Below are 23,808 nucleotides of genomic sequence, written 5' to 3'. Positions count from 1 at the left end.
CACTCGCTGTCCTTTGTACGCCGTTGCACGAACCGCCCACAACATCGCCCTCGCTCGAGCAGAAGGCCTAATCCCCCAAAGCACCGGCGCAAGTGTTTCCGAGGGACATTGCCAGCGCTACCATCACCCAAGAGCATTCCAACCCCCACACCGATGAGGACCGATATTGTGCGCGAGGAGCGCTGACTCCATGTCGTCGGACGACTCAGTCCACCGCCGAGCCCACACCGCCGACAGTGCCATCCCGCTGCAGGATCTCAACAATGATGGCACACCAGATCGGGCCGGTGAGCTCGACCGACATGAATCGCACCGCCGCACTCTTAGTGACAGGGGACGGGAGCTGTTCAGAGCAGGACGATCGAGCACTGCGGGCAGAGCGCCATATGCCCCTATACGGCATGTTGACAACGATGAATCACCAAGCCCCCCACCGCGCAATAGCCATATCTCGCCAATCGCCTTCGTCACAACGCCCTCGGGCCAACACGAGCGAATACCGGATGAAGATGACGAAGCAGCACCGTTCTCGCCTATTACGGATAGAAGCGCATTCCAGGATGCCATCGGGTTCGCGGGGTTGAGTTTCAACGCGAGCCACAGCTCACCCGACGAGTCGGACGATGATGTTCAAGAGACGCCGTCGAGACGGGCACGAGGGTCGAAAAGAGCGACGTTGGATAGTCTGCCACCATTGAATACAAGAAATAGCGGCGATGACATGGTTTCGATTCAGCTGGATGACGGCCCTGCCTTCTTCTCGCCGGGTGTGGCAGACGAAGACGACACTGTCCCGTTGACGGATTCTTCACGGCTAAAGGCATCGAGCGCGGTCACACACAGCACACCTGAGGGACAGAGACACGATAGACAGAGGAGCCGAGCTGGATCTGCCCTGAGTGGCCTGAGTATACGCTTCACGGGTGGTGGCAATCGTGCCAGGAGTAATTCAAGACTTGGCGACGATCTTGCACAGGCAGAGGGCGGCGCAAGAAATTCGTCAGAGCTGAACAGAACACCGTCGGCGCGGAAGTCGTCTCTGTCGCCACTGGGGGATTCTCCACTCCAGCGCACGGGAACCATGCTGCGAAAGATGTCACAACGTGTGGTAAACTTGAGCAATGAGTCCGAGCCTGTGGATAGACCGGCTGCCAGGAAAAGTTCGATACGGCAGTCAGGGTCTGAAGAAGCGGTGTTCCCAAACCTCCCACAGGTTGGCTTAGATGGAGCAGGGCCACCAAGATCGCCTGCGAGTGAGAAAATGCCGTCTTCTGCAGCTATAGAGCCAGATCTACCACCACTGCCAGCCATCGAGCGCAACCCACTGAAGGGCAAGTCTCTGGGGGCCTTCTCTCCAGAGAGCCGGATACGAAAAGCATTGCTGGAGTTCCTGGTTCATCCTTTCGTGGAACCCACAGTCTTGGTCTTGATTGTGATCCAAACCATAATCCTCGCTGTAGATTCGGCACCTGATGTCTACAAAGATCCGAGGCCACGCGATTGGGGGAACAGTTGGACGGACTATCTCCTCCTCGGGATATTCATCGTCTACACCATAGAAATCATCATCAAGATCATCGTCTCCGGCTTCATCTTCAACCCGACCGAGTACAGCACCATCGATCGAAGCATTGGAGTGAGACAAGCACTACAGAAGAAGGCAGACGCGATGTTTGCCCTCCATCGAAACCCATCCAAAAGGGGCATGAAAGGTGACCACTCTAACTCGCGCGTGCCAGCACCGGACTCTCTGCTGCGCTCGTTCACCGCACAAAACTTTGATGATGTTCCTGGAACTTCAAAACAGGCCCAGAAAAAGAGGCTTGCTTATCGTGCATTCCTGCGGCACTCATTCAACCGTCTCGATTTTGTCGCCGTGGCTTCCTTCTGGATCAGTTTCATACTTGGAGCTGCTGGTGCCGAGTACCAACATCAAATATATGTATTCCGGATGATGAGCTGCCTACGAATATTGAGGCTTCTGGGGATCACAAGCGGCACGTCTGTCATTCTCCGTAGTTTGAAGCGGGCAGCGCCGACATTGCTCAACATCGCCTTCTTGATCGGATTCTTCTGGCTCTTGTTCTCCATTGTGGGAGTCCAGAGCTTCAAATCCAGTCTTCGACGGACGTGCACCTTGATTGGAGCAGAGCAGTTTCCACCCACGCAAGACTACGCCCAGAATCAACCACCGCCGGCTGGTGGGTTTCAATTCTGTGGCGGTTGGATCGCACCGGACAATGGCACATACATGCCGTGGTTGAAGGCGGATGGCTCTTGGGGCGCAGACAAGCACAAAGGGTTCCTGTGCCCGCAAGGGTCGCGCTGTATTGAGGGTGAGAATCCCTACAACAACACAATCAGCTTTGACAACATTGCTCAATCCGCGGAGCTGGTGTTTGTGGTCATGACCTCGAACACTTTCACAGATATCATGTACTATCTGACGGACTCGGACTACTTGGCATCCGCATTGTTCTTCGCATGCGGCACCATCTTCCTCACCTTCTGGCTCATATCGTTGCTCATAGCAGTCATCACTTCATCATTCCAGGTCATTCGAGAAGAGAGCAGGAGCAGCGCTTTCACGGCAGATGACGACCCTGCGGAAGACCACGACATTGATGGTGACGAATCAAGAGGACCTCTGGATCTCAAGAAACGAGGCTCGGCGATCAAACGTGCGTACGACAAGTCGTATCTGATCTGGATTGTGGTCATCACTTTCGACCTGGTCGTCCAAAGCTTGAGAACCGATACAATGGGCGGATTCACGAAGGGGCTGATCAGCTGGACAGAACTCATTGTCACCATAGTGCTGCTGTTCGAAATCATATTCCGCTTCGCGTCGGACTGGAGAGATTTCCGCCACCACCGTCGAAACTGGTTCGACCTCTTCCTGGCAGTCATAACAGCCATCATTCAGCTTCCACCGATCCGCTACTCGGGTGATCCCTACGCTTGGCTCACAGTCTTTCAGATCCTTAGGATCTACCGTGTGGTTCTGGCTGTTCAGATGACGCGAGACTTGATAATGCTGGTTTTGCGGCATGTTTCTGGTGTGCTGAACCTGATCCTTTTCGTGTTCCTACTCACGTTTCTCGCCGCCATATTCGCCACTCAACTATTCCGTGGGCAACTGCCAATTCTCGATGGCCAGGGCAACTACCTTCAGGTAACATTTGCCACCATCTTCAACTCTTTCCTCGGGATGTACCAAGTACTGTCCTCTGAGAACTGGACAACGATCATGTACAACGTTGCGCGATTCGACTACCAATACGGGACGGCCTGGATCGGAGCCACCTTCTTCATTATCTGGTTCACGCTGGCGAATTTCGTCGTGTTGAACATGTTTATTGCTGTCATCCAAGAGAACTTCGACGTTTCGGAAGATCAGAAACGATTGCAGCAAGTCCGATCGTTCCTACAACGTACAGAGCTTGGCAACAACTCTGGAGGCACGCTTTCCCTCTCCACAATCTTCAAGTTTGGCATGGTCAGGCGACAAGATCCTTTGGACTTCGGATCGGCAGCCACTGAGATGTTGTTGAAGGATGCTGTGGTGCGGGATTTCCTCGACGAGCAGATAGAAGAGGATGGTGAGCTCAGGCGTACAGGCACCATGGGTCTGGCTTCAGCATCGACCCTCAACATGTACAAACAACCCGCTGGATGGGCCCAGAAGATCAAGGAAAAGCTCTCAAAGCACCTCTTCAACCGCGAGCCGAACCCGTTCTACTCCAAATTGCAGCTCACAAAACCGTACGAAGAACTGGACCCACGCAGTCTTGCACAAGAGGTTATGACTGCCGCTGAGCAACGTAAGGTGTCGCAGCGTGAGTACCTTCGACAGCACCCGAAGTACAATGTCTCGATGTACATCTTCAGGCCGGACAATCCCATCCGAAAGATGTGCATGCGCATCGTCGGGCCAGGAAGAGGCACGCGCATTCAGGGTGTCCAGCCCAACCCGACCATATGGTACACCTTCTCCGCCTTCATTTACCTCGCCATTGTGGGTATGGTGTTACTGGCCTGCGTGACAACGCCATTGTTCCAACTGGAGTACTTTAAGAGGCATCCAGGTGCTAGTGACAGGTACAATTGGTTCGTTTTCGTCGACATCGGTTTCGCCGGGCTTTTCACCGTGGAGGCTCTGATCAAGGTCATTGCGGACGGCTTCTTCTGGGCGCCAAACGCGTACTTCCGCAGCTCGTGGGGATTCATAGACGGGATCGTTCTCGTCACGCTGTGGGTCAATGTGATAACTTCACTTTATGATCCGGGAAGCGGCTCTCGGGCAGTGGGCGCATTCAAAGCGCTCAGGGCTTTGAGGCTGCTCAACGTCAGCGACAGTGCCCGAGATACGTTCCATTCCGTCATCGTCCTGGGAGGCTGGAAAGTGCTTTCGGCGGCATTTGTGTCGCTGAGCTTGCTCATTCCGTTCGCCATCTACGGCCTGAACTTGTTTGCTGGCAAGATGGCATGGTGCAATGATTGGCAGCAGTACGATGTGCATAATCTCACGGATTGTGTTGGAGAATCGGTCTTGTCGCCGCTTGGCTTCGACATGCTGGCCCCGAGGAGAGTCGCGAACGTCAACTACGCCTTCGACTTTGATTCCTTTGGAGACGCACTCTTCATCCTGTTCCAGGTCGTGTCACAAGAGGGTTGGGTCGACCTGATGTGGAGCGCACAGTCTATCACTGGCGTGTTCACGCAGCCAGCGTGGTTCTCGCAGCAAGGCAATGCGGTCTTCTTCATCGTCTTCAACTTGCTTGGTGCTGTGTTCGTGCTGACGCTGTTCGTGTCGGTCTTCATGCGCAACTATACCGAACAGACTGGTGTCGCCTTTCTTACTTCAGAGCAGCGTTCCTGGCTCGAACTACGAAAGCTACTACGCCAAGTGGCACCTTCAAAGCGGCCGAACCGGCAGAAGAGAAGACAGACATGGCAGGAATGGTGCTATCGATGGGCGACCGCCAAGAAAGGTCGCTGGCAACGCACCATTACTGGAATCTTGATCGCACATCTGATTCTCCTGTGCCTGGAATGGTATCCGGAACCCGAGGCTTGGGCGATCACACGCTCCTTCATTTTCTTCGTGTTCACCCTCTTCTACATTGCGAACGTCTTCATTCGCATCGTGGGCTTGTCGTGGGCGCGGTACCGCAAGAGTGCGTGGGACATGTACGCTATGATTGTCGTTGCTATCAGCTTCGTCACCTCGATCATGGTCTTTGCAAACCTTGGAAATACGGTCTACGCCCAGACGCATAAGTTGTTTCTGGTTGCTGTCGCCCTGCTGCTCATCCCCCGCAACAATCAACTTGATCAATTGTTCAAGACAGCAGCCGCAAGTTTTAGCGCCATTGCGAACCTGCTGGCCACATGGTTTGTGCTCTTTCTGGTCTACGCCATTGCCTTCACCCAGACATTCGGTCTCACCAGGTTCGGCGGAAACGAAACCGACAACCTCAACTTCCGCACCGTGCCTAAAGCCCTGATCTTGCTCTTTAGAATGAGTGTGGGTGAAGGCTGGAATCAGATCATGCTGGACTACGCTAATATCGAGCCACCATACTGTACACTGTCCGAGCACTACTACGACGGCGATTGCGGCAGCAAGCAGTGGGCATACGCGCTGTTCGTGTCGTGGAACCTGATCAGCATGTACATCTTCGTCAACCTCTTTATCTCGCTGATATACGAGAGCTTCTCCTACGTGTACCAGAAGAGCAGCGGTCTGTCAATCATCAGCAGAGAGGAGATTCGTCGATTCAAGCAGGCGTGGGCCGAGTACGATCCAGAAGGCACCGGATACATTTCGAAGGACGTCTTCCCAAGATTTCTGGGTGAACTGTCTGGCATCTTTGAAATGCGAATATACGATGGTGATTTCACCATCAGCAGCCTGATCGAGGACTGCAGAGTCGGTCCCAGGAGAGCGTCTCAGCTTCCCGTCGATGGAGAGTCATCGAGTCCAGAAATTGACCTGGGCAAACTGAGGAGACGATTGACAGAGCTACCAGTGGATGAAATCCGAAGACGACGAGCACGAATGAACACGTTCTACGAAGAAGTCCTTGTCTCGGCCGACCCTGATCGAGGGATAGCCTTCAACGCGCTGTTGATGATCCTAGCTCATTACAAGGTCATCAACGACAACAAGAGTTTGAGGCTAGAGGAGTTCCTGCGCCGAAGAGCAAGACTCCAGCGTGTTGAAGAGGCGGTCAACCGCAACATTGTGGTCGGGTTTTTCGATACACTTTACTGGGCACGACGATTCCGACGAGCCATGGACGCCAAGAAGAGTGCTCGCATGACTATGGTGCCTTCGTTCGGTGTTCCCGAGATCCTTGTACAGGATGAAGGTGGCGACGATGTCACGCAGGCGAGAAAATTCGACGTTCCCTCGCTGAGCGTAACGCCTGTCGACGTCGATGAGTCAGACACCGCGGCGTCTCTGGGAATTGGTCGAGCTCCTGCCAGTGGATCGGATGCTGGAAGCAGCGCGTCCGGCATGCGAGATAGGAGCACATCCATCCAGCTGTCACCCACAGCATCGCCGACTAGGGAAGGGTTCAACCTCTCTTCACACCACCGGCCATCGCCATCAAGCAGCAGTATCCAGCCAGACTGGCATTTCGCAGCTGCGATGGAAGGCGCGAGTAGGCCATCACCACCTGGCAGTCCTGGCTTAAGTGATACCGATGCGACGGCGGCAAGAAGTCGAGCGAATAGTGCTGTCAGCCAGCATGAAATGATGGGCATGTTCCAAGACAGCGCCTGGGGCCAGAGCATGAGAAGGAGCTTCACGACGAAACGAGGCAGTGATCGACGTCCTTCGTCATGAGTAGATGTGTAATGAGGGGAGGACACGAGTGGCATTTTGTTTTGTTGATGGAATGATAGACGGTTTTGTCTTATGATATACGGCGTTTGGGAGTAATGGAGAGGCTCGCTGGGCTCAATCGGCCTGGGAGGAGGAAAGGTCTTTGGTCGTGGAAAAGGGTGTGGGATAGAGCATGAGTGGCATTGAGACGGCTGAGATGCATAGCGGGTGGTGTTTTGATACCTTTTCTACCTAAGATACCGTGTGTTGCGAAAACTGGGCAATGTATGGCCTTTAATCCTGCTACGTCTGCCGTCCTTCTCCTATCACACAATGCCATCGAGGGTCTCGTTGAGGCCACGTCTAGTGAGTGCCACCCTGTTTATCTGGCGAGTTGCATGATATCTATCTGGAACGCGGCTTCACGGAGCCAAATCAATAAAGTCGTTCGTCCGAGCGAAATGTTGTGCAAGCACGTATTGCAATCCTTTGCGGTTCTACCAGAAAATCATCTGCTGTTCGTCAATAAATAGTTCCAAGAATAATGTAGCTTCCCCTTCACACGCGTTACGCACAGGAAGACGCCTTGCGCAAGCACCTTACGCAGTCCTCGCGCCAGCGAACCTGGCCCACGACGAAGGCTACCCCACGAAACCTGGAGTTCACAGATTGCGATGTCCCGTCTGCTCGTCACACGACCAGCGGCGACATCAACGTGACACCAAAGCAAAGCGACTATGGTTACACGTTAAACCGATCGCCGTGAGCCGGTTTCGCTGTGCACGCGTTTTGATTTGTCCCCTGACTCGCCCAGGGTCCTGCTAGCTTTCGCCAGGCCGCGAGCCTGAGACAAACGTTCGCTGTCCGGGCAGACGTCAGAGACGACGATGGCACGTTTCATCGCTCATCAATCTTGAATCCATCCCGCATCGCTCTCACGCACACACGGGAGTTTGTCTGCTCTCGTCGCCATCGTGCGCGCACGAGGGGCAGCTGAACAAGCGCGAGACTGAACACGAGAAGAATGAGCGACGCGATTGGCGATATGCCAGGGAGGCCTGGTACGCGGTGGATCATCTCGGCATCTCTCTCCCACGTCTCTGCACGCAAGTGCTCCCTCTCTCCTGTGTGTGCAGGCCCTTTTCTTCGAACGATGACACGCAACCTGCGACCCGCCCGCCGTTTGACGTTACGCAGGTCGTTGCAAATCATCGTTGTGCAAATCCACAGATAGCAGCACCAGCTCCAAGAACCAAAGGTAATGTGGGATTGTGTGCGATGGTGATATACCTGTTTCTTTTGCTCCCCGGCTGATTGCACCTACTCCCTCTCCTTCTTTCTCACTGTTCATTCACGCCATTTATTTGGTCGTGTCTGTCTGCCTCCTCCCAGCAAGAGATTCTTCATCTAACTGGCCTGCCTCTTCACTCCTTTCCCGGCACGCTCATTCACTCCGCATTCCTTTTGAGTGATTTATTACGCATAGAAAGGTCGCGACAGGGCTGGGCTCGGCATCTTGAAGGGACATTTCTATCCATCTTATACGAGAAGCTTCAATCTCCGGACTCCAACCGACTCCGAGACACGACACGACCTTGCACGACATACCTACCTACTACAATCTTTCCCAACTGGATTGTAATCTCGAGAAGAAGGAGACTCTTCTCAACGACCGCCATCTACACCTCTTTTGTGCAACGAAGGGATCTCATAAACGTCGAAAGACCTTTATCCATCTCCAACAACTGCACAAGTCTTCAAACCTACGTCGAAAGACACGTCGCGCGACATCACGCCACTCGACTCTGCCAAATGAACGACACGACTCAACACAACCACGAAACAATGCCTTCCTCAAGCAAATTCCAACCCCTCCACCCACGCACCTCCCTGCGCCGGATAAAAACCGCCTTCACGCCCTCCTCACCAACCCCCTCAACGACCTCCGCCTCCCCCCTCTCCACCTCGCGGCTCTCCAACCTCAGCTTCGGCAACATGTCCTCCTTATCCGTCAGCAGCGCCTTCAACTCCCGCCGCGCGATCCGCAGGAAGAAGAGCGTGGTGGAGCTCGAGCAGGAGGAGGAGAGGAGTCTGGTTGGGGATGAGCTGATGAGTCTCGTGGAGCCGAGGCCGAGTTTGGGTTTGGCGTATGGGGGGATTGAGGAGGTTTTGGGTGGGGAGGTGTAGTGGTGGAGGATGGAGGATGGATGTGTGATGATGGGCTTCTCTTCTTGAGATTAGCGGGGTTTGGGATGGCTTTTGAGAGGCTAGTGGCAGACGAGGGCATAGATGGACGGAGTGCGATGGGATGACTTGGCGACAGTTGGGATATGTGGTCTTTATCTATCATGAGCTATATCGGCATCGATCTGGGTATTTGGTTACCCCAATGAATGAAATCTTCAATGATTGTGTCTCAATCTCATTGACTCGCTTTGATATCTGTAACAATATACTGTCGATACATCCCACATCCCACCGCCATTCCCAATGTGATGTGCGGAAAATGGGTATCATGAAGTACAGATCCGGCCGCCCATAAATATGTCATCAAATACCCGTCGTTACGCTCGTGCATATTCATCCGCGTCTATCGCGTCTCCTCTGCGCTGCGCGAGGTATATGCGGCCACCTTCATAGACTCCCAGATAGAGACCGCTGCCCACCAGTGTCCATACACCTCTGAGAGCACCACCGCGGAAGAGACCCTTGACTCCTTGCTCCTGGATAATCTCTCTGGCGACTTGGATACTACCCTTGTGGCCCGGTTTCGGCTGGGTGGCGTTCTTAACCATCTTTAGGGGGTTTTCCTTGACTGCTTCGATTGTCTTCCCCGTGGCATCGACCAGGGCGTCTTTGGCTACCTTTGCACTTTCGCTCGCAGTGGCATTTGCGTTGTCTGGGCCGCTTTGGACGGCTGCGAGCATGATCCGCGTCTTGACCACATCGACGGGAGTCGTCACGACAGCAGCGATGCTTCCTCCTGAGCCAGCACTGACCGCCGTGATCAAGGCGCTCTCGAAAAGTGTGTTTGTCCGTATCCCCCGTTCGTCCCTGTATCGCCTGATGCTCTCTTTGATGCGCTCGAACATGGGAAACTGCAGCGCAGTGAAAGGCAAATTTCGGCCTGCCAGCGCGCTGTATCCCCTCCACAGTGCCAGTGGGTTCGATCTGAACTTCTTAATCGTCTGCAACGTCGCATTCACCCGCGGTCGATCGCTCCGGGAGTTGTCCACCATCTGAGCATTCTGCTTGATCACCTCAGCAGGCGTGAGGATCGCGCAGGAGACCAACTCGGCGGTCCCAGACGCAGCGGCGTGGATCAATGGCGTAGGAACGAAGGGTTTCGCGTTGACGGTGGGATTGGCGTCCGCGAGGATGGACTTTACGCCCTCGTAGGTGGTGAAGAAGGCTCCCGAGGATGGCAATGTTGCTATGATAACACTGCCCACGCCCTGGTACACGCCCCGAAACATGCTCGGGTTGAAGCCGGTATTCGTGCCATTGCGGTAGAGTTTGGTGTAGTCGGGACTCTGTAGCCGGGTCTTGATGGTATCGAGAGGGTATACGATCAGATCAACGGTCTGTCAAGGGCATTCTCGTCAGCTTCGATACAGCAAGATTCTCGTGGTGGTGGTGGCGAGACTCACGAATGCCGCGAATGCACCGGCTCTGTACGAATGATGTCGTCAGCCATTGGCGCAGTTCCATTTGGTTGAGGCAGATGTTGAAGAAGAGATTTGCGTGCTTACATCCAGATGTCCGCATTGCTGTTGTTGGACATCTACAGCCTCCACCGCACTGCGTCAAGCACACGAACAGCGCAATGCAGCAATGCCAGGGAGAGAAAGTGGGCGAACAGATGGAGTCGTGCGTGCTGCGAGCGGGTGGGAATGGAGTGGGATGGCTGGAAATCTGACGATCTGATACCGAAGTGCCGGACGCTGCTTGCACCTCGGCCGACGTCGCTGTGGTTTCGCTTCGCTTTGTCTTGTCACCGTAATGTACATCGTACGAAGGGATTACGCAACCGATCTCTGCTCTTGTGAGTTGTGAGAACTGTCCAGTCAGTCTCTCGTCCTCGACGACTCTGCGACCGCGAGAGACACGTGAAAGACTGTCGCTCGCTCGAGTCCAGAGCGAGACGTGTTCACGCCCCCTTTTGACGCGGAATACAGGAATTGCAACTACGTCGCAATACTCGTCTCGGTATATCAGTGAGTCTACATGATGACGACGAGGATTTCACTGTCCTAGAGACACGATCTTAGACAGTCCAATGCACGACGCCAAGGCAAGTAATTCCATCTAGTATGCTGTTTCATCGCCATCTCAATTCGTCCTCACACAGCAGCCTCAGCAATGCGTTCTCCTGTTCCAACAACATCAGACACCACCAAAGTCTCCAATAGACATGTCTGTACCTGCAACGATGTCTTTGTCACAAGCAGCGACGGGGGAAGAAAAAGCCTCGCCTTGCAGATCTATCTTTGTCTAGAAAGGACAATCTTATCAACGTTCACAGCCGTTGGAAACGCCATCTCGAACAACGCAATACAACTGCACCTCCCACTGCACGTCGGGCACGCGATCTCTTTCCTGAACACACGTCCTCCCTCACGTCTGTCGCCCAAGATGGGCGTCGACCCATACGTGGGTTGCAACTTCGACATCGCCAAGGATGACTGCACTTTGGAGACGTGCTGCCTGGCGCAATCCTACTTTCTTTACCGGCCGGACTACTCGGGGAATCTCTTCTATGTCATCTTCTTCTTGGCTTTCATCTTCCCGCAGGTCGGACTGGGAATCAAGTACAAGACTTGGGGTTACATGGTCGGCCTGTTCCTGGGACTCGTGCTGGAGGCCATTGGTTACTGTTCGAGGATCGGTCTCCATCAGAATCCGTTCTCGCAGGGTTCTTTCATGCTGTGAGTTGATCAAAGAAACTCTTTACCAACGAATCCGGCTAACAGCTTCGGAAGATACCTCGTCGGCTTGACAATAGCGCCGGTCTTCATCACAGCGGGCATTTACCTTTGCTTGAGTCGCCTCATCATTCTCTACGGCGAGGATCTCTCCATTCTCCCACCAAGGACGCTCGCAGTCTCGTTCATGACCTCGGACTTCCTCACGCTTGTCATGCAAGGCGTCGGTGGGGTGTGGGCACAGACAGCACACCAGAAGGGCGAAAATGCGAGACCCGGTCTGAATTTGATGATCGCCGGCCTTCTTTTACAAGCCATCAGTCTCGGCTTCTTTGTGGTCATCGGAGCACTCTTCATGCTTCGAGTCCGGAGAGGAATGCCAGATCAAAGCCCTAGCAAAGTCTTCACGCGTCGACGACCGCTTTTCAAGGCATTCTTAGGCGGCCTACTCCTCAGCACTATCCTGATCCTGATCCGGTCGATATATCGCGTGGCGGAGCTCTGGGGAGGCTTCAAGGGGAAGCTATGGAACGACGAAGCCGACTTCATGGTTCTGGATGGCTGCATGATGGGCATTTCAGTAATCTTGTTGACCGCATTTCATCCTGGACCGGCTTCCGGCGCGCAGTGGAGCGCCTCGAACTGGAGCTTGCGAGGCGACATCGATCCCAAGATTGAGCTTTCGAGTAACCCTGATATGCCTCTCGGGCCTGAGAGGCAGATGGTATCGCGGTGGAAGCACAAGAGCCGGCTTTGATCAAAGCTGAAGATATACGCGTATATGATAGCGGGCGATGGGGCTTCTTTTTAGGTGCATGCTGGGTGTAAGGAATGGTTGCAGGTGATGAAGTAGGGCTTTGGCAAAGTGATCTTCGCAGGACTGAGTACGTCTTTGGACGAGGGCCTGGCCGGGAAGCAACCGATATTTTGAGCAGACGTAGTTCTCGCAAAAAAGTGCGGGAAACGTCGCAAAGCTATCTTGGAGTAGTTCAAATTCGCCCGACAAGGTCTTCATTTGCCACACATTGCATAGCTTGCGAAATACGGAAATCTGCAAGTGTTTATCGCGCGCTTGGCCACGTAGGTATTCGTTCTGCCTCTCACACCGCAAACGAAGTCCGCATTGGGGTACGCAAACACCTTGTAACACCTCGCCATGCTGACGTTAACTCTGGCGCCCACCTAACCCTACTCCTCATTGCCGCGACTACAAGGCTACCGAGCGAATGGGAGAAGGAACAGGCGTCAAGAAGGAGCCGCTTCCGTTCTGTCTCGACGCTCATCCTCTGTCACCACGCACCCCCCCTCGTGCTGATAGCGGCAATATGGTTCCTCTTCGAACTGCGGAAGACGTCTTCCAGAGATGATCTCAGATACTTTTTTTATGCAGACCGGCACCTTACCCACCGACAAGACCTCCGTCCCCGCTCCAATCCAGCACATCTGACCATGAATGAGGTAGGTGTACAAGGTAAAAGCTAGGTTTCAACCCTCGCACGAGCTGTCAGACGTCGAATCAGGTGCCGAAGGACCCATAGACGATCCCTCCGAGTAACGCATGCGCCCTTGACTCCTCTAGGAACGCGAAGGACCCAAACCCTTCCATGTGCGAGCAGGGTGATGAAACTCTACTGCTCTCTACCTTGCTAGTAGGTGGAGTACTGCGATTCCGAGGGCCTTCTTTATGCTTGACATAAGATGCGACGTGATTCGCAATTGTTTGCTCCGCTTCTACTAATACATACATCCATACTTTGTCGTGTACTCCCACGTTGCTTTTAGACGAGGCGGCAGGATTCTGACCTCGCATTGTGCGAGTGACTTCGTATCATCGCTGAGAGCTATATATCTACCGTCCTCTCGACTCAGCTTACAGTGCGTGAGCACATCGCCAGCGTCTGGAGAACATCATGGCAACCGCAATGGACATACCAATCGCAGGCTGGATCAGACCCGACAACGCCCTACACCTTGCCATCTCCTTCGCCACCCTCTACGTCCTCTATCACACCATCCAAACAATCTACATCGCCTACTTCGGCCCGCTATCAGCATTCCCAGGCCCCAAACTACGAGCTCTGAGCCGCCTCCCGCGCATTATAACTCTAGTCAAAGGCACCGAGCCTGTCGACTTCCCAGCTCTGCACAAGCAGTACGGACCCATCGTACGCATCGCCCCGGATGAGCTATCAGTAAACACGGGCGCATCAGGCTGGAAAGATCTCCATGGGTTCAAGAAACCCGGTCAGAACCACCCTTTCAAGGATCCGTTCTTCTACGGCAAGCCGTTCAACGGAGTCGACTCCCTCATCACAGCGAATGATGCCAATCACACTCGTCAGCGTAAGCTAGTCTCGCATGCCTTTGCGGATAAGTCCCTGCGGGATCTGGAACCGATGTTGAAGCAGTGGGCCGGGACGATGAAGGAGAAGCTGGGCGAGAAGGCTGCGGCTGGAGAGAGCGTGGATATGTTGAAGTATTACAACAGCACGACGTTCGACATTAGTACGTTCGCCTCGAATCCTGTCTACTGACGTTGCTAACGAAGAACAGTGGGCGACCTCTCTTTCAACGAAGGCCTCAACATGCTCGAAGACGGCGAATACTCCAGCTGGGTCAAAGCCATCTTCCTCGGTATCAAGAACGCAACGTTCCTCCGCGCGATCAAGATCTCGTCCTGGATTGGGAAGTATCTGGTAGATGAATGGCTGTTCAAGAGTGAGACGGTTCGAGTCAAGCAAGCCGAGCATTGGAACTATACCAAAGAGAGAGTCAATCGACGACTGGCGAAGACGCCTGTACGAGCGGATCTGTGGAGTAAGATTTTGGAGAAGAGCAGCGGGCCTGATGGGTTGACGACTGAGGAGCATCATTCTCTGGGCGCTCTCCTTGTAAGTTGAAGGGATTTAAGAAGTATAACCAAAGTGATGACTGACCTATGCCTGCTTATGTAGATGGTCGCCGGAACCGAGACCACGGCGACGGCGCTCAGCGGTGTTACCTACTACCTCTTGCGAAACCCCGAATACCTCAAGAAACTCACGCAGGAGATTCGCGAGAGCCATTCGAGCTTCGACGACATCACGCTGGAGTCCATCGCTCGGCTGAAGTATCTCCACGCCGTCCTGCAAGGTAAGAACCATCACCCAAACCTTCCTGCAGCAGAGCTGACATCCACACAGAGGGCCTACGATGCTACCCACCCGTACCCACCGGCCTGAATCGCCGCGTCCCCAAAGGCGGCGCGACAGTCTCCGGCGTCTTCATCCCAGAAGACACGTCCATGAGCATCCACCAGTTCGCAACGTACCGCTCCGAAGACCACTTCAAGAACCCCTACGAGTTCCACCCTGAACGATGGCTGGGCGACCCCGAGTACAAGGACGACCATTTGGTTGCCGTGGAGCCGTTCAGCGTGGGCCCACGGAATTGCATCGGCAAGAACCTGGCGTGGCATGAGATGCGTTTGCTCCTGTGTACGGCGCTGTTGAGTTTTGATATGGAGTTGTGTGAGGAGTCGGTGGATTGGAAGGATCAGAAGATTTATAGTAAGTTCTTCACTGAGAGGTTGTGGCTGCTCAAACTTACTGACGTTTGGCAGTTCTCTGGGAGAAGAAGCCGCTTATGTGCAAGTTGAAGCCAGCCCAGAAGTAGAGAGTAGGTCGTGCAAAGGAACTGCAGGATTCCGGCATTGGGAAGCAGCATGCTTTCTCTCGTTGGACGAGATCAATCGCCACTTCTACCGTAGCAGGCCCGGGTCATGACCCTCGTGATAGGTTACAAAGCGGGCGTTTTGGCGCCGATGATCCATACGCTGGCGAAGATTCTTGGCTCAAGGGCTAAGTAGTTGATCGAGGCATCGTCGCGTTGCCAGCAATGATACCATGTTGACCGACTTCAATTGACCAGGAGAAGTGATATACCGCGAGTCCATCTGGCGAACCTGTCCTGGCCATTTCGTTGTGAGCCTTCAGAGGACAGTTCTTGTCGCCCGGCGGTGTACACGTGGAATCTGTAGAGCATGGTCGATTCAAACTTGAGGCGCAAGAGACCATGTCGCATGCATTCCGGCCTGACGGGGACGCGGAGCGTATCCTTCCTATGGGCTACAGTCATCACTGTGAGCAGGCTTAAGGGGGTTTGTCAGCGATTTCCTCTTCAATTTTGCAGCCGCCTGGAGCATGACCACGTAGCCGCTCTTCCGGCATGGCAACGCCATCGTGAATGGAGGTTCTGGACTCCGTTCTGCCTCTCTTCAAGCAGGCATCTCGAAGTCCAATTTGAAGTGAGCCACGCTGCTGCAGTGACATCCATCTCGAAGCGCCCACAGGACCGTGAGAAGTCCAGCGACATAGTCATCCTCGTCGATGTCTCGCAAAACCGAAAGCTCATCGACAAAAGCCAGCCAACATCGCTTCGATCTTCGAAAGGAGCAACAAGCGCCTTGGCAGGGCGAGAAGAGAAAGCCTTAAAATTAGGAACCATGCACGAGCTTTTGCTGCACTTCGAAGTTCCGTCCCGACAAACAGGTGTTTGTTGCTGTCGTGTGACTGGCGCCGGATGATGTGGAGTTTGTGTTGACGAACAACAATACGGGCGTCCGGGTGGCTTTTCACGAATTACACAGCCTGCTGCGAGCGTCAGCAAAAGGACAGAAGCAGAAGCGGATGATGATGTTCCTGTTGTTGCAGCCCGCAGGCGACACCGGATGCGCGGTTGTATTTTTTCGAAGGACCATATAGGGGTAAAGCTGCTATTGGAGGCCGTTGGCGCCGTGGGTGATTGGTTCAGTCGAAGCGTGGCGTCGAATCAAGCGCGTCGGTCTCGCCGCTTGCAGGCCTGCCAAGACCGGCCCTTCTCCCTATCCTCGTCGTCGCCCTTCTGCGTTGCTGTTGATTTTCATCAGCCTTCTTCTACCGTGGGTGCTTTGGTGCGGCGTGCCGTAACTGAAGGATGCGACCCCAACGCTAGTCTCGGCGCGCCACCCGTCGACGACCATGTATCTGGCGCTCGCGTTCGTGCAGCATTCTCCTCCTCTTTGATCATCCTCTCGTTGACGGGTGTTTTGTATTTTTGATTCATTCTTTCTGCGTCAGCCACGGGGCACCTTTGAATCTTTGGGAGACACACGTATTCGTTTCCGTGTCCCCGTTTGCTCTTTTTTCGTCTCTTGTACACGCACTCACGATCGTTCATTGCACAATTTCAGCGTTCGTTTTCCATGTTGTCGTTTCTCTTTGGAAACCCCACCTAACAATTACGCCCCACCATTCGTTGACAATATGCAACACCGGTCATGGTTGAAGAGTTCTCTTGCACTTCCTCTTTTCTTGCTATCGCCGCTCCAGGCCGCCGCGGATATCCACAAATACGACAAAGACTCTGGGTTGTTTAGCTATGTAACGGTGCGCATCCGGGAGGGCTCCAAAACTTGCGAGACTGGGCATTAACTGACATTCTGTTCAGCATCCCGAAATCAAAGCGCCGAGATGGAAGGTCAACATCACCGAACCGGACCTCGTAACTCCAGGATATTGGTTCGTAGCTCCGTTCGAGAGAATCGACCAGCCTGAGCCAGGCAATGGTTGGATCGGCCCTCACATATACGATGGCAACGGCGAATTGGTATGGAGCGGGGTGTCCATGACCGAGAACTGGGATACCATTGATTTCAAGATGAGCAATGTACGCGGCAAGGATATGATGACATTTCTGGTCCAGCGAACGGGCAACGGCCTGATTGTGGATAATTCTTTTCAACTGCGAGAGACAGTCGACGTCGGTACTCTCGGGGTTGACTTCAACTCGCATGAGTTTAATTTTATCGAAGACGGAACCAAGGCCATCGTACTTTCCGAGGGCCGAAGGAACGCCACCAAGGAGCAGGCTCTGGGCGTCAAGTATGAGGAGGGGGAATGTGTCGCCATGTTTGATGGCTTCAAGGTACTGGATACCAAGACGTGGAAGCCGCTGTTCGAATGGAGCTCGTTCGATCATGTCGCACTCAACGAGAGCACATTCCTGGACGGCCCGATCAAAGACTTGTGCACCAGTCCGTGGGCTTGGGACTTCATGTAAGTGAGTCGAACGTCTTTGGTCGTTGCTTCACTAACACTCCCAGTCATCTCAACTCCGTCGACAGGGACCACAATGGTGACTTCTATGTCTCTGGGAGACATACGGACACCATATATAAGGTATCCAAGGATGATGGACACATCATGTGGAGGCTGCATGGCCACCAGAAAGATGACGGCGAGTGGGATGCGAAGGGCCTTTCCTTCTCCAGGCAGCACAACGTGCGCTTTCGCGGATTCAACGGTACCCACGAAATCATCTCAATCCTTGATAACGCCCATGGTCAGGACAAGCAACACGCCACGCATGACTTCTCCAGAGGTCTCACCATTGCCCTGAAGACCGATGTAGAGCCCAAGACTGCGGGCATCGTCCAAGCAATCGATCATCCATTGGGCCACGGAAACTATGCTCCACGACGGGGCAACTACCAGTTGCTGCCGAATGGCCATGTTTTCATGGGTTGGTCTGAGCAGGCTACCCAGAGTGAGCACACCGAGGACGGAAAGCTCGTCATGCAGGCCACTCTGGCGACCGAGTGGCTTGGTACCTATCGCAGTTACAAGTTCCCGTTCGTAGGTCAGCCAGCGCATCCTCCGAGGGCGGCGTCCGCGGCGTATATGAGTGAGTACAGGAACACCACCTCGACGGTGGTTCACGTGAGCTGGAACGGCGCCACGGAAATCGCATCGTGGAATCTGTACAAGACCACCGAGTCGGGCTCCCCAATGATCAAGATCTTCTCGAAGGAAAAGACGGGTTTCGAGACCGCGATGGTATGGGAAGGATTCGCCGCCTATGTCATCGTGGAGGCAGTCGACAAGTCAGGAAACGTCGTCGGAAGGTCGAACATCGCAAAGACCTTGGAGCCACCAGAGGATGCCATGAGCGCCGCCGTGGCCGAGGAGTTGTTCTGGCTCCAGGAAATTTCCGGCGAGAACGATGGGTGGAGGGGGAAGGATGTCTATGTTCCAATCCCTGCTGAACGAAGCTTCAGCGTCTCTCTTTTAATCTTTTTCTTTGGTGTGGTCTGTAGCGTGGCGGCCTTCATCGTGGTATGGCGGCTGCGGGCGAAAGGGTATCTCCGCGGTGTGAAGACCCAACGGTATCAGGCGCTGGCGGATGAGGAGAAATTGGGCGACGAGGAAGTGGCTGAGCGGCCATATCCTCAGCGGCATTCAAGTCGAGGATTTCGAGATAGCTCTTGACTAGTGACTGCATTTCGTGATGGCTGCGTCCAACAGAATTTCGCTGAGGAGTCGTATCCTGATGAGAGTCGAAAGGTCCAGGGTGGGAAGGAGAAGAAGATGTAGAAGAAGATAGAAAGTCCAAAAAAAACTTGAAAGTCTCTCGCAGAAAAGGAGTCCAACAACCGTTTTCGTTTAGAAGAAGGATGCAACTAAACTCAAGAGGTGAGGTGAGGTGGTGGTAAGATTTATTGTTTGCCTTGAAGCAAGGGAGGAAGGAACGGAAGGTTCAAGGCGTGGTGTGCCACGCCGCAGGATACAGAGCACGCGATTGAGCACGCCATCTCCCAAGACTTCCACTTTGGAATGAGTTGACGATAAGATGGATGCACAAGCGAAACGAGACGTTTTGTTGATGATTACCAGCTGATGGGGCGTTTCGGAAGTAGGTGTTGCAGGAAAAGGGAGGAGATGATGCTTCGGATGTTCGTATCTGAGGAGACCTACCCTGGGCGAAACGTCTCAGCAGCGAAGGGAACAACCATGTTGACCTACGACCAGGGGCTCTGTGTATTGTGGAGAACGAAGACCGCGACCAAAGTATAGGGGCCTTGAATGTGTCGAGTAGGCTCAAAAAGACGGCTCGTCGGATGCAGAATACATGCCCTTGACATATTGGTGAAGTCTCCTGTGTTCATATCAACATTATTGTCTCTATCTAGTCCGTCTATCTTTTCTTGTATACTGTGCATGCAGATCATTCTTATTGTGCCCTCACTCAGTGGGTTTCGGAATCCACCATCAACGATTATGTTGCGTCTCGCTGTCGTAGTGAATTGAAAGACAGTCCGGCTTCCTGTGCCAGTCGGCCTCAATAGAACTATTGAAATCGGCACTAACGCGATGGCCAAAAATAATTGAAAGTTTCGTATGAGTGCCAACTACTTAGCGTATGCTGCAAAGTACAGTCAGTCTGGTCATCTCTATTACAATTGCATCCAACGTACCTTTAATCGCCGGCTCCACAGTTGTGCTATCCGGATACAGCAGCGTCGTCACCGCAGCAGTGAGAATAGAGTTCTCTGTCAAAAGCAAATCGGAGAGGTCCAGCCCTGAAGTCAAGTATTGTCCACAGATGCTGTTCAAATCGATCCGAGAGACCTGTCCTGGCCCGTCATGTGAAAGAGCGTCGACGAGGAGAGCATATCCGATGGGATTGTAAAGGGTCCCCTCGTGAGTATAGAAAGAGCCTGCAGGCTGGCCGGGACAGATCGTTTGGACCTCATTGTTCGTTACGCCGACTTGGCGAGCATCCAGGAGATATGCTGAAGCGGCGGTCCCTTGTTGAGGCTCGACGATCTCGTCGAAGAAGCCGCTGTATATAGTAGTCGTCGTAACATATGCCGAATCGCCGCCATTCGATCGTAACGTCTTGATGAAGTTTGAATTGTATTCTTGCGACAAGAAAGCTGGCGGCAGAGGAATGTCTGGGGTCGCTGCGAAGTTTGCGAAGATGGTACCATGGTAGTCTGGCGAGAACGCAACAATATCAGTGATCTTACTCCTCGTGGATGGCCAGTACTTGTTCGCCCATTGTGCACTAAGGCCGCCTTGAGACCATGTGAGAACGGCAATCTTTCGCTGCCTGCTGATGCCGTAGATGTAGTTGATTGCGTACGCCACGTACTCTGCATTCACCTGGGCATCGTTGAGCTGGTAACCTGGGATGTTGAGCCAGACTGGATCGGCTATCTTGCTGTTCTGCAGGAGAGGGATGTAGTTCCCGACGAAGTTGATGTAACCCGTGTTGCCAGTTCCAGGAACCAGAATGATAGGTTGGGGCGCGCCAGCACGGCCATACTGGAAGGAAGAGGGAATGTGAATAGCACCACGGAGCTGCGCTTCCGACTGCGAGTATGGTGCATCGCGGAAGTCTGCCTTTGGTAAGACCGGTATCGACGGTATTGCGAGGTCCACATTTGTTTCGCTGTTGTCGCCGGTCAACAGACCATCCACGAAGCCAACCACCGAGTTCACATTCTCAGTGGTTAGTCCGGCAGCTACGAGATTGCCGACAAAGGCGTAGATGTTGGACGGTGTTGGAGTCGCTTCGAGGATGTGCGACAACGTGGAGATAGCTTGCTGCGGTGATGTTGGAGCGGCCGTCGCAGTGACCAGTTTCAGGTCCTCAAGAAGGTTGTCGACAACATCTCCGCTCGCGACGCCCGACGCGACAGAATTCAAGTCATTGAGGATGTTGAGGATCGAATCTCGCTGCTGGAGATCGATGCCGTCCTCAGTGGGCGTAGGTGCCGCACAAGAAAAGCTGAATTGAAGAACGGTGGCGAAGAAGGGTACCAAGATGCTAACGAACCGCATCTTGAAGACGATGCACCAAGAAGAAGCCAGTCAAACAGAATGGGGAGGCGTGTAGGACAAGAATGCGAAAAGAGCAAGAAAACAATCCATACCTTCGTAGGCTAATGCCAGGGATGATCTCCCGTCCAAGTGGACGTCGGCGGCGTCGTAGTAGTAGCATTGTCGAATCTATATGAACGAAAATGGAAGTTCCACAGTCTGCTGAATCGTGAGCAGAGCAGATAGGCTTTAGATGGTGTCGAGGGAATGATGACGCTGCACCACGCGAGTAAGTCCTATTCGGCGAAAGGCAGAGTCAGTGGGTCATAAATTCCGGCGCAAGGCTCTCCCGCAACACTTGCAGGAAGCCGTGTGGTCATCCAGAAGTCCTCGTAGCTACTACTGCGCATTGCTCTTCGAATTGATAGGAGCGCGCCAGTAGGACGTGGGGGATGTGAAGTCTTGCGCGCATGTGAATGTATCGGAGAGATGTGTGTTTCAAAGATCACGTTTGAGCATGTGTGGCTTGGGGTGTATTTTTGGTAGCGCGTTCAACAGGGGGGCACGTGGGTCCATGAGATTGGGATCCTGGAGCCAGATCCCGCCAATGGGAGATTTTGAGTATGGCTGCCGTCCAACCGAAACTCTATAATATTGGACGTCACATCATCAGTGGGGTCACTTACTCGCTCCATGAACTCCTTTTGCATGACGAATCGATAGTTCCGACAACTCGTCAGTGCACATTGGTATTACGGATCACGGACTTTGTGCCGAATCAGCACCAGTAAGTGGACTAAAGCCATCCTACCCAAACATCCCAAACATCAACATGGCCGATCGATCTGGTTCGTAGTTGCCGGCAGCTGATCCTCGGCAATAGAGCTCCATTGAAACGACGTCTTCGATCGAATTATTGATTGAACAACTTGAACAGCCATGTCTGCGTACCGTATATCCGTTCCAGATGAGAAGCTCGTCACTCTGAAGATCAAGCTCGGTCAGGCTGAGTTCCCCGACGAGGTAGGATGTAACGTGAAGCGTGTGTTGGTAGCTCCGACTAAACATCCCAGCTCGATGGCGCGGCTTGGGAATATGGCGCTCCATTGAAGTACGCCGGACGAAGGTAACATCACATAACCCATATCAGATACTGAGACCTTCTAGGGATATCCAACGCCTCACAAAATACTGGCGAAACGGCTTCGACTGGCGAGCCCAAGAAGCCAAACTAAACGAACTCCCCAACTACCACGCCCCCATCAAAGTCGAAGGCTTCGGCGAATTAGACATCCACTACCTGCACCAGCCCTCTGAGAATGCCGACGCCATCCCCTTGCTCTTCGTCCACGGCTGGCCAGGCTCCTACATCGAAGTCACAAAGATCCTCCCATTACTTCGTCAATCCAACCAAGGCGTTTCCTTCCACGTCGTAGCGCCTAGCCTGCCACACTTCGGCTGGTCTGAGGGCGCGAAGAAGACAGGGTTTGGGTTGGCGCAGTATGCGGAGGTTTGTGATCAGTTGATGCAATCTCTTGGGTACAAGACGTATGTAACCCAAGGTGGCGATTGGGGGTTCTACATTACCAGAGCTATTGGATTGCGGTACCCTCAGAGATGTCTCGCTTCGCACATCAATATGATCCGGGCTTTCAAGCCGACGTTTGGCAAGCATCCGTTGCTGGCGCTGGAGCATGCGCTGTTGCCGTACTCCGAAGTTGACAAGAAGGGGTTCGAGAGAACGTAAGATCTGAACTCATGCACAGACCTTGAAGCATACTGACGGTGACCCTGTGAAGCGCCTGGTTCCAAAACGAAGGCAGCGGCTACCGCACCCTTCAAAGCACCAAGCCACAAACCATCGGCTACGCGCTACATGACAGCCCAGTCGCGCTGCTGGCATGGATATACGAGAAGCTTCACGACTGGACAGATAGCTATGCATGGACTGACGATGAGATTCTGGTCAGTTCGAACAAGATCTTATCGAATGTCAAGGACGGTGCTGACTCGCAACTCACAGACTTGGATCAGCATCTACTACTTCTCCACCGCGGGCCCCGCCGCCAGCGTGCGTATCTACTACGAAGCAATCCACACCAACGCTGGCGGCATCACGCGAGATCGCACGCAAGAATGGATCCCCAAGGTCAAGCTCGGTCTTTGCCACTCGCCAAAGGAGCTCGGTATAGTTCCCTCGACATGGGTACGTAACATCTCATACACCTGTACGTTGGAACATCACTGACGCTCTCTCTTCCAGGCACGAACTCTCGGCCCGGTCGTCTACGAAACCCGCAAGGCTCACGGCGGACACTTCGCTGCATGGGAGATTCCAGAGGAAATCGTGAAGGATCTGCGAGCCATGTTCGGAAAGCAGGGCAAATGCTACCGTATCACGGGACCGCAGTCGAAGCTGTAA

The 23,808-nt window shown here is 53.6% G+C and overlaps 8 protein-coding genes across 8 annotated transcripts; 6 read left to right on the top strand and 2 right to left on the bottom strand.

Moving 5' to 3' along the window:
* Positions 1-190: 190 nt before the first annotated feature.
* M409DRAFT_27890 (uncharacterized protein) lies at positions 191-6,859 on the top strand (the record flags this gene model as incomplete). Its single annotated transcript, XM_033808771.1, has 1 exon — positions 191-6,859. One exon carries the CDS (start codon positions 191-193, stop codon positions 6,857-6,859), a length of 6,669 nt encoding a protein of 2,222 aa, XP_033662723.1.
* A 1,824-nt stretch (positions 6,860-8,683) lies between these two features.
* On the top strand, positions 8,684-9,025 carry M409DRAFT_27889 (uncharacterized protein; the record flags this gene model as incomplete). Its single annotated transcript, XM_033808770.1, has 1 exon — positions 8,684-9,025. The coding sequence occupies one exon, from the start codon at positions 8,684-8,686 to the stop codon at positions 9,023-9,025; it is 342 nt and encodes a 113-aa protein (XP_033662722.1).
* Positions 9,026-9,402: 377 nt separating this feature from the next.
* M409DRAFT_58901 (uncharacterized protein) lies at positions 9,403-10,622 on the bottom strand (the record flags this gene model as incomplete). Its single annotated transcript, XM_033814025.1, has 3 exons — positions 9,403-10,422; positions 10,489-10,510; positions 10,591-10,622. The coding sequence occupies 3 exons, from the start codon at positions 10,620-10,622 to the stop codon at positions 9,403-9,405; spliced, it is 1,074 nt and encodes a 357-aa protein (XP_033662721.1).
* An 851-nt stretch (positions 10,623-11,473) lies between these two features.
* On the top strand, positions 11,474-12,520 carry M409DRAFT_27887 (uncharacterized protein; the record flags this gene model as incomplete). The annotated part of the gene is made up of 2 exons (XM_033808769.1): positions 11,474-11,766; positions 11,821-12,520. 2 exons carry the CDS (start codon positions 11,474-11,476, stop codon positions 12,518-12,520), a joined length of 993 nt encoding a protein of 330 aa, XP_033662720.1.
* A 1,153-nt stretch (positions 12,521-13,673) lies between these two features.
* Positions 13,674-15,417, top strand: M409DRAFT_58899 (uncharacterized protein; the record flags this gene model as incomplete). Its single annotated transcript, XM_033814024.1, has 5 exons — positions 13,674-14,268; positions 14,317-14,654; positions 14,718-14,895; positions 14,946-15,311; positions 15,365-15,417. 5 exons carry the CDS (start codon positions 13,674-13,676, stop codon positions 15,415-15,417), a joined length of 1,530 nt encoding a protein of 509 aa, XP_033662719.1.
* Positions 15,418-17,045: 1,628 nt separating this feature from the next.
* On the top strand, positions 17,046-19,049 carry M409DRAFT_58898 (uncharacterized protein; the record flags this gene model as incomplete). Its single annotated transcript, XM_033814023.1, has 3 exons — positions 17,046-17,168; positions 17,230-17,837; positions 17,885-19,049. 3 exons carry the CDS (start codon positions 17,046-17,048, stop codon positions 19,047-19,049), a joined length of 1,896 nt encoding a protein of 631 aa, XP_033662718.1.
* Positions 19,050-19,969: 920 nt separating this feature from the next.
* M409DRAFT_27884 (uncharacterized protein) lies at positions 19,970-21,407 on the bottom strand (the record flags this gene model as incomplete). Its single annotated transcript, XM_033808768.1, has 2 exons — positions 19,970-19,983; positions 20,036-21,407. The coding sequence occupies 2 exons, from the start codon at positions 21,405-21,407 to the stop codon at positions 19,970-19,972; spliced, it is 1,386 nt and encodes a 461-aa protein (XP_033662717.1).
* A 918-nt stretch (positions 21,408-22,325) lies between these two features.
* On the top strand, positions 22,326-23,808 carry M409DRAFT_69621 (uncharacterized protein; the record flags this gene model as incomplete). Its single annotated transcript, XM_033818381.1, has 6 exons — positions 22,326-22,409; positions 22,460-22,497; positions 22,554-23,129; positions 23,186-23,351; positions 23,410-23,592; positions 23,650-23,808. 6 exons carry the CDS (start codon positions 22,326-22,328, stop codon positions 23,806-23,808), a joined length of 1,206 nt encoding a protein of 401 aa, XP_033662716.1.

Source organism: Zasmidium cellare (genome assembly GCF_010093935.1).
Source record: "Zasmidium cellare ATCC 36951 unplaced genomic scaffold M409scaffold_39, whole genome shotgun sequence".
Lineage (NCBI taxonomy): Eukaryota > Fungi > Ascomycota > Dothideomycetes > Mycosphaerellales > Mycosphaerellaceae > Zasmidium > Zasmidium cellare.
This window is presented reverse-complemented; position numbering and strand designations above follow the sequence as displayed.